This window comes from Sorex araneus, chromosome 7 (assembly GCF_027595985.1).
Source record: "Sorex araneus isolate mSorAra2 chromosome 7, mSorAra2.pri, whole genome shotgun sequence".
Taxonomy (NCBI): Eukaryota; Metazoa; Chordata; class Mammalia; order Eulipotyphla; family Soricidae; genus Sorex; species Sorex araneus.
Genome location: NC_073308.1, coordinates 77494691 through 77511718, shown reverse-complemented (window position 1 = coordinate 77511718; position 17028 = coordinate 77494691). Strand labels below are relative to the sequence as shown.

General features: G+C 42.8%; 1 protein-coding gene and 1 pseudogene across 1 annotated transcript; one reads left to right on the top strand and one right to left on the bottom strand.

Annotated features, from left to right (window-relative positions):
* The window catches only part of LOC101557241 (RAD51-associated protein 1-like), a 36548-nt pseudogene extending 20191 nt beyond the window's left edge, over window positions 1-16357 (top strand).
* On the bottom strand, window positions 8413-17027 carry SMIM43 (small integral membrane protein 43). The gene is made up of 2 exons (XM_055144667.1): window positions 16368-17027; window positions 8413-11317 (listed from the first exon to the last, which is right to left on the bottom strand). Exon 1 carries the CDS (start codon window positions 16607-16609, stop codon window positions 16418-16420), a length of 192 nt encoding a protein of 63 aa, XP_055000642.1. The 5' UTR covers window positions 16610-17027; the 3' UTR covers window positions 8413-11317; window positions 16368-16417.
* Between the last annotated feature and the right edge of the window lies 1 nt (window position 17028).

Sequence of the window (17028 nt, the reverse complement as noted above, 5' to 3'; positions counted from 1 at the left end):
TATTTGGTTGTTGGTTTTGTTCTGGGGACACACTCAGTTGCTCTCAGGGCTTAAGCCTAACTCTGCATTCAGGAGTTACTCCTGGAGTGTTTGGAGGGACCCTACGGGGTGCTGAAATCAAGGCAAGCACCTTACCTTCTGTATTATCTCTCCAGTGTCCCACATTTACATCTGTTTGTGGATCTGAATGAGTTAGATTCCATCCCCACCTTGATTCCAAGGCTCCCCTGAGATGCAGGGTGGCAGGAGTTAAGTCCCAGGCACAAGAGATGAAGTGGATGTAGGAGTCGCCTGAGGTCGGTTTACAGGGTCCTTCCTTCTCTGTGTGAGGTGACAATATTACACTTTCTATATGCATCACACTGACACTTTCTACTTTGGTCTCTTTCTTGCATTTCATTTTCTCTAAAGCTGGTGTTGAACCCAGGGGCAATCATGTGGATTTGTTCAAATCATTCTCCATTTCCCCCACAATTATCAACATCTCCGCCTTCACTCACTAATTGAATTCCTAAATCTAGATTAGCTGTTTTCAGAAAGAACCTGTTGTCCAGAAAGGGGCCTCTGCAAGTGGAGCAGCCCTTCTCTGATAGAGCTTCTGAATAGGGCTCCACACTGGAATGTGATGAAGATGAAATGTCGCCCCCAAGTGGTTTCTCGTGAGTTATCCTGGGACAGGGCCCTCTTGGACCACAGAGGGCAGTACTGTGGTACTGAGTTAAGAAAATCATTTCGGGGGGGCTGTCACAAAATCTACAATACTGACATACCCAGCAGGTATGGTGCTTGCCTTGCATGCAGATGACCCAGGTTTAATCTCTGGCAGCCCATGAGGTTTCCTGAGGTATTCCAGGAGTGATCCCTGAGCAGAAGTCAGGAGCCCTGAGCACTTCCCGCTGTGGCCCAAACAAAATTCATTTCTATTAATTTAACAAAAATATGCTGGAAATAAATAATAGTTGATTGGCTATAATGATTAATAATAAAACAAAATTCAGGGCTGGGGAGACAACATAAATGGGCTGAATGCATATTTCATATGTTTCATATATGTGAGCATGTACCCAGTGCATTGAACTATCTCTCTGATCCCAAAGTTCATTTAATTATATTTTTGGGAGATGGGGTATTGGGCTGCACTCCACCACACCTAGAGGCTATTCCTGGCTCTGTGATCAGGTTTAATCCCTGGCAGGGTTTCAGGGAGCTTGTGGAATGCTAAGGATCAACTACAAGCAAGGCAAGTACCTTACCTTCACCCAATTATACACCTACCTGTGTTTTCCCTGTATTAAACTATACTTGAAATTATTGAGATAAAATAAAATGAGTTCTGATGCTATAATTCAGAAGTATTTGAAAAGAGGAGTCACCCAAGTTTTTTGAAGTATTTTACATATTTTATTTGTTCAGTTTTTGGTTTTTGAACAACATGAGAATTGAACCCAGGGCTTCATATATGCAAGACTAATTCTGTATCAGTAACTACAATCCTGGCCCCCAAATTAACCACTTTTAACAAGACTAAACTTGAAATGACTAATTCCTTCTTGAAATTACTATCACTATCACTATCTTCCTGTTGATCATCAATTTGCTTGAGCAGGCCCAGTAATGTCTCCATTCATCCTAGCCCTGAGATTTTAGCAGCATCTCTTTGCTCATCCTTTGCTTGAAATTACTAATTGCAGAATATGTCAATCCTTTCTTTTGAAAATATTTGTTTTAAATTTCCTATTGCCACTTCCCTCTTCTGAAAAATCTTATTCAGATCACAAGTTTTCCTGAGCACCTCTGAGAGTGACTGAGCACTGAGATGGAAGCAACTTGAGCATCAGTTCTCATCAGCACATGCCACCAACCAGTGTTTTTGAGGGGAGGGATGTGGCTCAGGAAGTGTCTTGACAGATTCAGGAGAAAGAAAAGGCTAATGGAGGATGTGAGAAATGACCAACAGCTTTCATTTGGGTGTAGGTGACTTCAGGATTCTGGAACAGCGAATGCCTTCAGAAGTTAGAGTACTTTACATAGACTGAAGGGAATTCATTTGGAAACGTGCATGTAAGGAAAAGTGGCCAGACAAAAACAGATAAAGAGCATGAGTTATGGCACAAGAATGACAGTATTGAGAGCACTAGTGAGTATTGGCAGAAAATAGTGAAGTAGACTGAGAACAGTGCTATGAAGGCACATGTCTGCATATAAACAGGCAGAGTCTAGGCAAAAATAAAATGAATCTGACACTTCATCAAAAGGAGGTGAATGTGGAATCAGACAAAATAATAGGTCTAGACAGAACATATAGCTTGGATACAGTGGTCACTTTTGAGGTACAGTGGGGGCTTAGCAGCAGGGCACATGCTCCACAGGTGTGAAGCCCAGCACCACACAGGAAGGCAGCAATGGAGTACTAGCAAATGGCTACTCAACACCTGTTCTTCAGACAAGGCATTTTAAGAGTGTCTGTCCTTGTCCAGTAGTGGACTGACGCACAGAGGACTGATGGAGATAGTGCCTAAGCCTATGTTTGCCAAAGTGAGAGATACCTCTTCTAAGGCCACTAAAGCTGTGTAGAGAAACGATAATGTCCTCTGGCACAATTAGGGGCACTTTGTTTTCTTAAAGAAGGTAAATTTTCAGGAGGTACTTAATAATTAACTTTTTTAGTTGAATCACCATGAGTTGCAAAGTTACAAAGTTACATGATTTAGTTTCAGGTATACAATGTATACCTAGATCCTGTCAACGGCCAGCATCCAGAGACTTAAAAGCTAGCTTCTGGAAGAGAGTGATGCAGAGAGTCTCCTGCCCGCGTGCCTGGCTGTCTTCCCCAGGGTCTCCTCGGAGGGGATGGGCTCTAGCTTCCCTCCCCACCCCTAGCAGAGCTCCCAGTGGCCGAAGACCTCTGGAGCCTAGCCACAGCCATGCTCAAGGCCCCTCTCCACATGTTCGAACGAGCCTCACCCATGAAGGAACCGGCAGAGGAACCCAGGTGTGTGGGACCTGACCTCCAAGGCTGCTCGGATCGGGACTGGGCCTCCTTTGCCCAGATTTCCCATGTTCCAGTAGATAGGCGGTCACACCCAGGGACTGCCCCCAGCGCCATGTAATCCTGTGAATGGCCAGCATCCAGTGACTTAAAAGCCAGCTCCCAGAAACACCCGGCTGCTTTGCGGCCGCATGATATCTTATAGCCTACTTCTCTCTCTGGGAGAACCTGGCAAACTACTGGGAGTTTCCTGCCCACATGGGAGATCCTCGCAAGGTCCCCATGGTGTATTAATATGCCAGAAACAGTAACAAGCTGGGTCTCATTCCTCTGACCCTGAAAGAGCCTCCAGTATGGCATCGTTGGAAGGACGAGTAGAGAAAGGCTTCTAAAATCTCAGGGCTTGGACAAATGGAGATGTTACTGAGACCGCTCGAGAAATTCGACGATCAACGGGATGATGATGATGATGATGATGATGATGATGATGATGATACAATGTTCTAATACCAATCCCTTGACTAGTGCTGGCTTCCTTTCACCAATGACCCTAGTCACCACCCCCTGCCCCACCCCGGCCTCTATGGCAGGCACTACTTTCTTTTTTTATTGAATCACCATGATATAGTTACAAAGCTTTCATGTTGGAGTTTTAGTCATACAATGATCGAACACCCATCCCTCCACCAGTGCACATTCCCCACTACCCATATCCCCAGTATCCTCCTCCTTCCTAACTCTCCCCTTGCCTCTGTGGCAGATAATTTACCCCATACTCTCTCTCTCTACTTTGGGGCATTATGCTTTGCAATATAGATAATGAGAGGCTATCACATTTGGTCTTTTATCTACTTTCAGCACACATCTCCCATTCTGAACAATTTCTCCAACCCTCACTGACTTAGTGATCTCTTCTCTACTCAAACTGCCTTCTCCCCCATATCATGAGACAGGCTTACAACTATGGAGCAATATTCCTAACCCTTGTGTCTACAGATTTCATGACTTCATCTTTCCTAATTGCTGCATAGTATTCCATTGTGTATATGTACCAAAGCTTTTTTTTAACTAGTCGTCTGTTCTCGGGCACTCAGGTTGTTTCTAGATTCTGGCTATTATGAACAAGCACTACTTTCTTTTGGGGCACTTTGGTTTACACTATTGTTACATATCCCTTATACCTATTTTCAGTGCACAATAATTTTTTTAAAGGGATGACTCTTTTTAAAAAGGGCTAACTAAGCTTGGAAACCTCTGATATATGAGCGTTGAAGTCCCAGTGTCTATATTTTGCATCTCTGCTTCTTTAGTGCACAAGATTTAGTCCAGAGAAGGTGAGAGAAACAGATTTACTACAGAGTGGTGTTTCTGTGAGATCACTTTAGTTAGAAATAAAATGAGGCAGAAAGAAAAGTGGGATTCTTTTAAGACTGTGAATCCCACTTTTCTTTCTGCCTCATTTTATTTCTAACTAAAGTGATCTCACAGAAGGGAATGAGCAGGGGGAAAACTTGGCATGTAGGAGTGCCATGCCCTGGCGGTTGACCCTATCAAGGAGGGCCAAAGGGAAGGTTGCACTTGATCCACCTTGGTCGGGCCAGAAGCTACATTCTCATTCCTGTCCTGTTTTGCTGAGAAAGTTCAAGGAACTGCCTGCATACGCAGCTGCAAAACAGAATAGCAGATAGCATAGCTCACCCAACTTGTAACCCTTGGCTTTCCCACAAATTGTCTACTGCATACTATGAAAGTCAATGAGTTTTGCAATAGTCACTGTATGCTTCATACAGTCCTCCCTACCCCGTCTTTGCAGCTCAAGAGAGGGAACTCTCTTGGGCTGATGTTCGACTAGCTGAGCATATAGTGGCAGTCTTTTTTTTCCCCTTGGGCAGCTAAGGGTTAGGTGTTAGAACCACATCTGGCGGTGTTCAGGGATCACTCTTGATGGGTCTCAGGAATCAACATGACCTGCGTTTGACTCCTGGCATCACCTGGTATCTCAAGCATCATGAGGTATGGTACTGCTAGTGAAGGTACAAATATTCACAAAATTGCAGGGACTAAAAAGAATTGCATCTGTACAACAACTTAAATTTAGTAAATATTATGGAGAAGAAATCACAGCTCTGGGCCGGAGCGATAGTTTAGCAAGTAGGGCACTTGCCTTGCACACTGGCATCCTGGGTTCTATCTCTGACATCCAATATGGTTCCCTGAGCCTCACCAGGAGTAATCACTGGGTGCAGAGCTGTGAATAAGCCTTGAGCTTAGCTGTCACTCTCACTGTCCCTGTCATCTCATTGTTCATTGATTTGCTCAAGCAGAAACAAGTAACATCTCCATTGTGAGACTTGTTGTTACATTTTTTGGCATATCGAATATGCCATGGGTAGCTTGCCAGGCTCAGCTTAGGTGGCCCAAAATAAAATACAAAAACAAAAGGTGGGGGCAGAGGAGAGTATAGTGGATAGGGTGTTTGCCTTGCATACAGTTGACTTGGGTTCAATCCCCAGCACCCCAAATGATTCCCAGAGCCTTGCCAGGAGTGATCCTTAAATGCAGAGCCAGAACTAAGCCTGAGCACTGCCCTGAAACAAAACAAAACCCCAAAACCACAACTCTTAATAAATTTCATTATGATTTTATGGACAATTATAAATAACCACTATATAGCCCTACATATGCTTCATGTTTTCCATAAAAATCAGCACTGTGATGGTATTGAGGCGGTTCATGTGTAGAGCACACACCTAAAATGTGTGAGTCACTGACTTAATCCCCAGCAATGAATGGCCCCCAAGCACTGACAGGTATGACCCTGATAGCCCTCAGAGCACTGCCAGGTGTGGTTCTTATAAAGAATTTAGCATCATGGAAATCTAATTTTACCATAAGTTAATATCCAATTAAGCTCATGTTGACCATAAATTCATCTTTTTCAAGTATAATTAGAGTTATTCAGAATCACCACTACATGAATAATATGTTGCAGGAGTAAATAGAGTAATTGCTTGGGAAACTTGAGATGAGCAGATTTTGTCCTTAGATGACATATCTGTAGAGGACCATGAGAAATATTCTTCTTGCATCTGCCCTACATGGACAGGATTGAGACATCTGCTTCCTGTTCGCTGCACAAGGATAAAAGAAATATGACTTCCTCTGAGAATGTCTCATGTCTGATACACCTTTAAGACTGTTAATCCAAGTCTCAGCAGGACTGATTTCCTCTGCAGTCTTTCCTAGGCTGGAGGAGAAGTCTTCTCCTAGTGTCCTTATACCTTGAGTATGTTTCTGTCTTAACATTCTCTTTTTGTAAGGACACCGGTCAGATTGGGTTATGCCCTACTCTGACCTGATGACCTCCTTTGTTTGGTTAGCAGTTGCAGCCACAATCTTAGGCTTCTAGGTAAAGATGTCACCAATATATGAATTGGTGATGGAGGGACACAAGTCCAGAATAGATCATATAGCACTGTATTGTATAGCACTGTAGCACTGTCAACCGTTGTTCATCAATTTGCTCGAGGAGGCATCAGTAATGTCTCCATTGTGAGACTTGTTACTGTTTTTGGCATATTGAATATGCCACGGGTAGCTTGCCAGGCTGTGTCGTGCAGGCGGGATACTCTCAGTAGCTTGCTGGGCTCTCTGAGAGGGACGGAGGGATCGAACCCAGGTCGGCTGCATGCAAGGTAAATGCCCTACCCACTGTGCTATCACTCCAGTCCATATTATATATATATATATATATGTCTATATATCACATTTCTTTCATCCTTGTGCAGTGAACAGGGAGCAGATATCTCAATCCTGTCCATGTAGGGCAGATACAAGAAGAATATTTCTCATGGTCTTCTACAGATATGTCACCTAAGGACAAAGTCTGTTCACCTCAAGTTTCTTAAGCAAATATATGTATATATATTTGGTTTGGGGGCCAAACTTGGAGAAGATCAGGGGTTATTCCTGGATCTGCCGTAAGGAATCAACCTGGTAATCTCAGGGGAACATATGGGATGCCAAGATTGAATCCAAGTTAGCTGCGTGCAAAGCAAGTGCCTCAACCCCACTATACTATTTAATATTTCATGCAAATGAAAATGAAAATGAGCATAATCTTTAAGGAAATTAATATAGAAATATATAAGTAGAAAACTACTTGTTGTATTAGTGTGTGTATTTAATGAAATGCTATGCATTTAAAATGATCAAAATGGGGGCTGGAGAGGTAGTACAGCAGTTAGGGCACTTACCTTGCATGTGGCTCAGGATTGATCCTCAGCATTCTATTCCTGAGCTCTGCTAGGAGTAATTCCTGAGTGCAAACCCTTAAACATTGCTGGGTGTGACAAAAAAAATAACAAATAAATTTTAAAAATTATCAACATACTTCTGGATTTACAATACTTACAATATGCAATTGAGCAAATAAATTTTATAAAGATAATGAAATAATTCACACTAAATAAAAAGAAAAATCTAAAAACTGCAGCAAATAATATATTACTGGCCAAACACTGAAATTGTGATGATCATGAAAATTAGGAATAAAGACAAGAGTGCTCTTTATTGGATTGGGGAGATTGATCAGAGGCTAAGCACATGCTTTGCATGCAGTAGGCCCATATTTTATCTCCAGCATTGCATGGTTCCCCAAATACCACCAGGAACAACCCCTGAGCAGCACTGAGCTGGGAGTGAGCCCTGAGCACTGCCAATGTGACACAATCCCCTCTAAAAAATAAACAATGCCTCTTATAATCAGTAATACACAACAAAACTAGCTTTCCTGACCACTGTAATATGAAAAAAAACTAAATCCACTGCATAGAATAGACTGCAAAGAAACAAAAGCTCACTATTTACACTGCTTGACTGATGACGTAGGAAAATCTAATAAAAAATACTATGACAATAAAAATTGTTTAGAGGGATCAGGTAAAACACCATTGCCTTAAACAAACATCATTTCTTTCTTCTGTTAACAATAACCACCAATATTCCCTGTATGTCATCATGAAAACCATGAAATACTTAAGCATAAAGGCATGCAGGAATGTCCAAGAGTTCCCACAGATGGAAAACATCGAGACTGTCACTCTCTGAGACATGATTTGGTTGCAATCAACACCCATACCCACTCCGTAGATTTCTAACAAGCATCATTAGGTGCTCAAACTCTCACATGTTGTGCAAATATTAGCATCAATTTATTGACATCAAAGTCAGGGTGCTTTGGTCTGGGTCAGATTTAGACTGACAGAGAAGCTGAACCCTAAAAACTCATGAAGTTTTGTGCTTTATTTTTGCATTATTTTAGCTTTCTAGTAAAAGTTCTTCTGAAAAGTAAAGTTTTCTCTCAACTGCCATAACTAAAAAGAGAATATTTGACACTGATCAGGAGAGATAGAGACTTAAGGACAACCTTTGACCAAATGCTTCCTCAGATAAAGACTCAAATGGTAGTAGCTAGCAGGAGCAAGAATAAGGGAAGTATGGTAGAAAGGTGTGCATGGGGGTTCTTATAGAATTAAAGTTATTATTATTATTATTTCAATTAAAATTATTAAAGCCTCATTTTGTGTGTTTTCTCATCCTATAGTAGTAGCTTATTCCAAAAGTTCAAGTCCATGCCTTTATTTTATTCAATACCAAGATTCACTGCAAAACTACAGGAGTCAAGATTGTAGAAATACCTGGGACCTACAGGATGGGTGGAAAGTTCAGCAATGACTGTGCACATACACAGTAGTCTGAGGTTTGACGAAGATGCCAAAGCAACCCAACAGGGAAAGGAAAGTGCTTTGCACAGGCAGGAGTGAGCAGGAGAGAAACTGCTATACGGGGAAAGCGTTAATTCTTCTCTTCCACCATACAACAAAAATTCATTGTGGATGAATACTGTACCAAGAAAAGTTAGAAGTATAAAACTTCTTTTCTAGGAGAAAGCACATGAGAGCATTTTTGTGGCTTAGAGAAAAGTCAAAAGTCCCCTGGAGAAAACAAAGGAACAAACAAAAAGTAGATATATTTAATTTAAAATTTAAGAATTTCTCCTTAAAGGACACTGTGCAGAAAATGAACAGGGAATGCAGGGAGATGACTTAAAGAATTGGGTCACATGTTCTTTATGCAGGATCCTTGGTCTGTTCCTTGTTATTGCAGGATCCCCCAAATGTAGCCGGGTTAGCCCAGGAGTCCCAGAGGGTGTGCTCCCCCACGCCCAAACAAGAAGAAAAGAGAAAAGGAATAGAACAGCCACAAACCAAGAGAAAAACCATTACATATATCATTACATATATCTAGTAAAGGAATAATTAGGATATATCAAGAATTCCTACAGTTCAATAATACAGCACAAACAGTGTAAAACAGCCCATTTGCCAAAAAACAAGACCGAAGTAATGTTCTATGTGGAAAACCAGTCATGTATTTCTGAAAGCAATATTATGGAAAGTTATGCTTATGTTTTCCTTGAGCATTTTGTGGATTTGGGACTAATATCAATATCTTAACTCCATTAAAAATGAACTTTTTTGTATACTGTGAACAAAAAAGAAAAGAAAAGAAAACTAGTCATGAAATGAATCTAATCCTATTCCCCTCATATTTAAGTATAAATGCATGGAAAAGTCATGTAATACTTTTAAAAGATAAATACTAATTGACACAAAGACTTAAAGAGAACTAATATAAAAACAATTATTTTGGGGGTCAGAACAATGGTATAGGGTACTTGCCTTATATGAAGTTGACCTTGATTCAATTCTCAGCATCATATATGGTCCCCTGAGGACTGCAAGCAGTGACCCCTCAGCACAGAACCAGAAGTAGTCTTTAAACACTGTCAGATGTGACTCCAAAATATCCCCCAAATTACTCTTATGCATTAGTCTTATCTTATATTTTCAAGTAGATAAGGACAATATGCATACAGTTAAAAGTAAACCCTGTAACATAAAATTAGTGGTCTTTTACAAAACATAAGCCATTAAGTGTTTTGAAAACACATGCAAACTATCACTATCACTGAGCAAATTTACTTTACAAATCTAAAGTAACAGAGAGTGCACTGGCCAGCCAGGCAGCAAGTCACTGGTGACTGTGCTAGAAAAGCAAGAAGGGTTAGTGACCAGCACCACCACTTCCCCTTAAAACCTATCACAGACCTGCTCCCAGGAGACACTGAACATATACAGCAACATGTGCAACTGCAGATTTCAAGACAGTCTCTTGAATTTAATTCCTGGAACACCATTTTTTCTTTTCCTCTGTGAGATAAGTTCAGTGGCAGGTGAGATGAAGAAGGCTGTGACCATCACACACACAAATGGTTGCCAGATGGTTCTATAAGACAGCACATAAAGGAGGTGTCTCGTGTGCTCTAAAACAATAGCTACTGGCCACATGTGATCTTTACACTGAAATTAGTTAAAATGAAATGAAAATCTGTGATTTCCTCAGTCGCTCTAGCTACATGTGCTACATGTGGCTGGTGGCCACCATCTCAGTGGTAAAAACATGGAACATTTCTGGATTCACAGGAAGCTCTCTGGGTGTGGGAAGTGTTTCTTCTCCCTGTACGGAGCTGAGTGGAGGCTGCTATGCAAGCAGCTCTAAGAAGCAACTCTTCTCCAAGGTACTCCTACGCTGGTGGTGGCCACAAAAAGGAGAAAGGAAGACTTTCTTGACATAGATTACCTCTCCTTGGTCCTGAAATGTGTATATGGAGATCAAATATACAAACCAGGCTCCCTCAGAAATCTGTTGTGAGAGTTAGAAGGGAGATTAATGAAGCAGTAAAAACTCATAAAGAAGGACTCTCTTTATTTCATTTCAAACCTTATAAAGAATTCTCTAATTCAGGAGCAGGCAGACACCCAGAGCCCTCCTCTGGAAATTCCGCTGTGGGCAACTACTCTTGCTGAGAAGGTCGGTGCAGGCCAGTATGTCTGCAGCATGTCTCTTTCATAGCAGGGCAGTGTTGCTAGAATGCCTGGGAAGGGGAAGGAGTTATCTTCCATCTGGTCTGAACATTATGATCCTTGATGACTACTGTTACCCAGAGCAGACTGCTAGGTGTTCCAGACCAACTATTTCCTTGTCTTCATTCTTGGATTTTTGTTGGGGGCAGCTATAGGTCCAACTACAAAAACAACTTCTCAGGCAGCTTTGTAGATAGAAGTGACACAGTCTGTCAGTGAGATGTCAATGCAAGTTGCTGGGAAGCTCAGAAATCTCTCTAAGAGACATGGAATCAAGCTGTATGCCCTCTCTCCTGGGGCTTCCTCCATCTTGCAGTAAGCAGGGTAATCTTCTCTGAACCTAGGGGAAAAGTCAAGGGATATCAGCGCCCACCTTGGCTCTGATGTTTGTGAGCTGTTGAACCAATACCAGTTACAGTTGACCCCTGCTGCCCCGTGACAAGAGAAAACAAAGAAACTTCAACTTTGTTCAAGCCCTTATTTAGTCCAGTAACTGAGATAGCAATCCAATAGGAAATTTCCAATGAAAAAGCAAAACTTCCACCTATAAGTTAAAAATGAATTGCCTGATGAATATATATATATATATTCCATAAATTCAAGTAACTCTAAAAAGTCAGACAAACAAAATATAAATCACATAGAAGAACTTTCACTTGAATCCACCTGAGATTTCAGGATTATACACAGTGACCTAGAATAGCATAGATGATTATGTTCATTAGGTAGAAGCATGTACTGTTTCAGTAAAGGGAAGAATATGAATGTTTTAGCTAAATCCTCTAGAAAGCTTTTATCTGAGTACCTGTTGTGCTTTGATTATTGTTCTATACACAGGTCCGCCCTTCTGATTACCCATACTCCTGTAAGGTAAAATACTAACCACTTGTATAATTAATCAAATAATTACTGAATCTATAATTTTATTCCATGTGCACAAAGGAGTGGAAACAGTCAAACAAAAAATCAACATCAAAGTTTAATTTATGAGCCACATCCTGTGGTGCTCAGGGCCTAGTCCTAGCTCTGTGCTTGGGAATGACCCTTGGTTGTACTCAGGGAAACATATGCAGTTCCAGGGATGAAATTGAAACCAGTGTCCATCATATATGAGGCAAGTGCCTCACATCCTAAACTATCTCTCTAACCTAAAACTAATTTTTAAATACACAGCAGTGATTCCATAATAATCCCAGAGTTTTGATTGTGGGTTTAACTTTAACATGTAGCTCAGAGTAACTATGAAATTGTAAACAGTCTCTGTATATATTTTCCCTCTACCACATTAGGACTTTAATGCTGTAGACATGCCACATTAGCAAGTATGGGAGTTAGAAAAGGTAAGCATTTTCCACCATCCTAAGCAATGGTTTGACCATTTACAATACTTAACCTTTTGCCACTAAAAATGTAACTATTGTTCTTATTGTGAAACTATAGGCAAATTTGGAAGCATAGAATGTCAAGCTAAAAATGGGATAACACATAATTTTCACTCACCTAGTTCCAAGTTTCCACCCCTGCAAATGAACCAAAAACAAATCCTGGCACCTTGTCATTCCCAGAAAAGACCGTGCACAGCATACTCAGGATACATTTTGTCTCTTATTCTGTGGACTCACACCAGATGGCATCAGTCCTGTACCTACAGCTGTGCCCTAAAATTAAAGTCCACACAGAAGAATCTACTTTAGGAAACATTTTGGATTTTGCAGGTGTGAGTGCGATGTCATTTTCATTCACCTTACAAGTGGATCTCTCTGAGTAGAACCGCAGATTCATTATGCTTACAAGTTTGGAAACTGGTGGGTTGTCTGTCAAGAATTGCCTCATAAAATTATGGATTATTTTAAGCAGCTGAAATTTATTAACAACAATGAAATAAGAACACTGAATACTGATTTATAAATTACTTAATAAATTAATTATGGCACAGTTTCTTATAATGTCAGAAATTCAGATCAGCTTCTAAAACTGCTGGAGTTACTAAATAAATCATGGTGTCTAAAATAATATTAAATAAAAAAACTATCTCTCATTGAAAAATATGATAGGAATTTTCTATGACTGAATTATACTTATCTGACCAAGAGATCTTTGAATTGCTCTGGCTTGTCTGATGTTTTAATGCTTGGCTCATATCTGCGCTGCCTTCAGAAACAGAAAGCAGTGTATCAGGAGGATCAGGGCCAGCATGTGGCCAGTGGATTGGTGGAGTAGGCAACATGTAAAATCCAGACCCAAATCAAGAATATAGACAGGCAGCATGTGAGTTCAAAGTTTTAATCTGAAAGGTGAAATGATACTGAGTTTTGGAAAAATAAAAACAGAATAAATGAGGAAAAAAGACAGCTTGCACACAGACATCAAAGTTTCTAAAGGAGTCTCTAAAACAAAGCAAAGGCAAGGCCAGAGACAAACAGCAACAGTTCTCAGAGCAGGTGTGAGAACTTTCTTCCCCAAGGTCATGGCCAAGTTCCAGCCAGGTACTGGACAACAGAAAAGAATAGCCACTGCTTTGCCTGACAAACAGGAACTTAATCACTCATAAATTCTAAATTTCATTGGACACAAGACAGAGAGTGTCCCGTCCCGTGGGACTTGTTCAACTTGGGTAACCGGGAGAGGGTACGAGAGTGAAAAGGATACAGACACAAGAGGAAAGAGACAGACACAGACAGACACAAGAATGGGAGCAAGCTCCAACTTTATTTCTCTTAAGCTAGTCTTTTATAATTGATTATATGAGGAAGTGGGAAGAATGGGAGAATAGCAAAGAATGCAAATGTTAAATGAAACTGGATGTGGGCCCTGGTGACAGTTTCCCTGGGCATTGTTCTGCAACCTTTCCCAAGAAGCGGTTGTTCCTAGTTACAGGTCAGTTTGTACTGACATATTGGTTGTCAGGCATAGGTTTCTGGCCGTTCCCAGGCATGGGTTTCTGACTGTTCCCAGGCATTGGTTCCCGGCAAGAGAGGTGCCCTTTCAGTGGAAACTACATGGTGGGAACAGCAGAGGTGTCACACTGGGGAGACTTCTCCAATGACTGCTATCTAGAAACAATCCAGGGAGAAGGGGGTGCTAGGAAGACTGGACTATCACAAAGCCATGAAATCAAAAAGTGTTTGAAATAATATGCATTTGGTTCACTGATGAAGTATGAAGTAACTTTTTTATCCTGGCAAACAATAATGGCTGCAAATTAATTATGCCCACATTGAGCTTCAATGTTCATGATGATCATACAACTTGGCCTTAAACTAAAGGTCAAGTCAGTGTCTACCAATTAGAGGTATCAAGAAATCAGACCACTATTGTTCAAAGGATAATATGGAATTGCTGCAACTGACACTGGAATTGAAACTGGGAATTCAAGTCAAGCCTATTGGTCTGATGATGAAAGGTATATAATTTTCTCACATTATAAATAATAATAAGCCATTTATCTCATTTTTAACAGGTCTACTTGGGCAAAATAAACTTAGGGAATTATCTGAAAATTTCAGGTTAAAAGTTTCCCTGTAATTATTTACCCAGGATAAAAACGTATCACGGAAGACAATTTATATCTGAATTTTATAGCTACATGTATTCCAATAGAGCCGAATTATAGTTAAGACCACAGAGCCCTACTGTACTGTTTCTCTGGTATCCAGAGTGGGGACATGTGGACCCATTGCACAGAAACCACGGGGTATGCATGGAAATGCCCCCTACATCCTGCCCATTTCCTCTGTCCCAATGATTGGCTTTAGGCCCTGGGTTTCAGGTGGTTAGACAACAAGCAGGTGCACTGTAGAGTGTGGGGTGGTCCTGGATGACACAGAGAATACTCTCCAGCTGTGCCCACTGCCCTGTAAGGTCTTGACACAGCTTGGTCACAGAGCTTAGGACCATGGACATCTAGAAAAGAGTGTCTTAGTGATGAGTCACCCCTAACATTGTGGGGGCAGGTGCTAGGAGATGCTCCCCTGGGCTATGTAGATATGTTGCTTCCCTACACTTCAGATCTCAGACCAGTCACTCCCAGAAACCCAGAGACTTGCCTTAAAGTTTGTCCTCTCACCACTCTGGCTCTAATTGGCCTGTGACTAAAACTAGAGCAGAGTTAAAGGTAGGAAGAGTTTCCATAAAAAAACAAAGTTACATGGGTCTGAAGTGATGGTACAGTGAGTAAAGCACTTGCCTTGCATGTGACTGACCCAGATTTTACTCCCAGAATCCCATCTGGTCCCCTGAGCACTCCCAGGAGTAAGGCCTAAGCACCACCAAGTGGCCCAAAATCAGAATAAATAAATAAAGCCACAGAGTAAAATAAATGATAAGATCATGTAATTTGCTGCTGCATGGATGGATCTGGAGAGCATCATGCTTAAGTGAAGTGCCAGAAGGAGAGGGATAGACAGAGAATGATCTGCATATGAAGGCTAAAAAGAGACGTAGTAGGAGAATAACAAATGACCAAAGGCTCCAGAAACTGAGAACTGGTTTCAGTAGGAAGTTTGGCATTGGGGATTGGGAAGTAGAACACTGAGACAATGGTGGAGGGGACCAGACACTCTCATGAGTGTGAGTGTGGAATGTGTTCTACAAGAAACCCTGCATGAACAGAATTGTAAATCACAGCGTCCAAAATGAACAAATTGCCCAGCATATTGGTACTTTGGGTGGTGAACTCTACTGCAAGTTTTTAAATTGGAAAATTGGGTTGAAGAAATAGTATAAGGAATTTGTATTGCATGCAGCTGACCAAGGAACCAGGGTTAGATCCCAACACTTCCAGGAGTGACCCCCAACACAGAACCACTAGCACTGCCAGGTGTGATCCAGTCCAACCCCCAGGTGGAATTATAAAACAAAACCCAAACAAAGTAAAATGGCCACTCACTTCTCTCCCCTTAGTCCTTAGAACTGCATCAAGTAATGCGCTCCCAAATGTAAAATGGTATCCGGAGTATTTCAAAAGCCCTCAGCTTTCTCCTGCCTTTTTCTCAGAAATCTGGATAGTCAGGCTGATATTTGATTTTGCGTGGAAGTGACTGGACTGAATTATATAAATAACTCCGTCTTCCATCTCTTACAGACAACATGCTGAACGCAGTTTCACCGGCGACCAGGGCACCTGCCCCCGCCGCACCTGGACGCGCCTCACCTGCCCCGCCCGCACCTGGACGCGCCTCACCTGCCCCGCCCGCACCTGGACGCGCCTCACCTGCCCCGCCCGCACCTGGACGCGCCTCACCTGCCCCGCCCGCACCTGGACGCGCCTCACCTGCCCCGCCCGCACCTGGACGCGCCTCACCTGCCCCGCCCGCACCTGGACGCGCTTCACCTGCCCCGCCCACACCTGGACGCGCCTCACCCGTCCCGCCGCACCTGAGGAGCCTCACCTGCCCAGTCTGCGGCAGCTGGGCCTCCCGCCGCATCCCGCACCCGCCTCTCACACCGCCTGCTCTCGGGAGAAGCCCCAAGGCTCCCGGTGCAGCGAGGGGCGCCCGGGCTGGAGAGCCCCTGCTGTGCCAGCCACGGAGTTCTTCAGCTGCTTGATGACCACGAAGAGCAGGAGGAAAAGAAGAAACAGCAGGAAGAAAAAGAGCGCCAGGTAGAGCAGCAGGTTGAGCTCCCACTCCATGCCGGGGCGCCGGCGCGCACTCGCACGGCGGACCCGGCGGACCCCGCACCCGCGCCCGCAGACTGGGTCGGCCTTGGGCTCCCACCGCGGGTCGCTGCGCAGACCCCGGGGCAGGCCCCCAGACCCGGCGCCCAACTCGCAGAACCTCCCGAACCCGGGCCGGCCACCAGCGGAGGGAAGACGTTCCAACTCTTGACGAGGGGAGGTCGGGGCTCAGACTCCAGGGGCGGTCGGGGCTGCTGTTCTGCGAAGGGTCTCAAGATCTGCACCCTGCAACTTCCAGCAGGGTTCCTAGGACTCCGCCTTCTTATGGATTTCGTTCATGTCCCCAGCACTGGGTTTCCCGAGGACTGGCGACGCGAGGTCCAGAGACCCACAGGATGGAAGGCGACAGCAAAGGAGAGAAGGTGGGCTCTGCA

Bases quoted from the DNA above. Each gene is read 5' to 3' on its own strand.
- SMIM43 (XM_055144667.1), bottom strand. From the start codon at position 16,609: ATGGAGTGGGAGCTCAACCTGCTGCTCTACCTGGCGCTCTTTTTCTTC.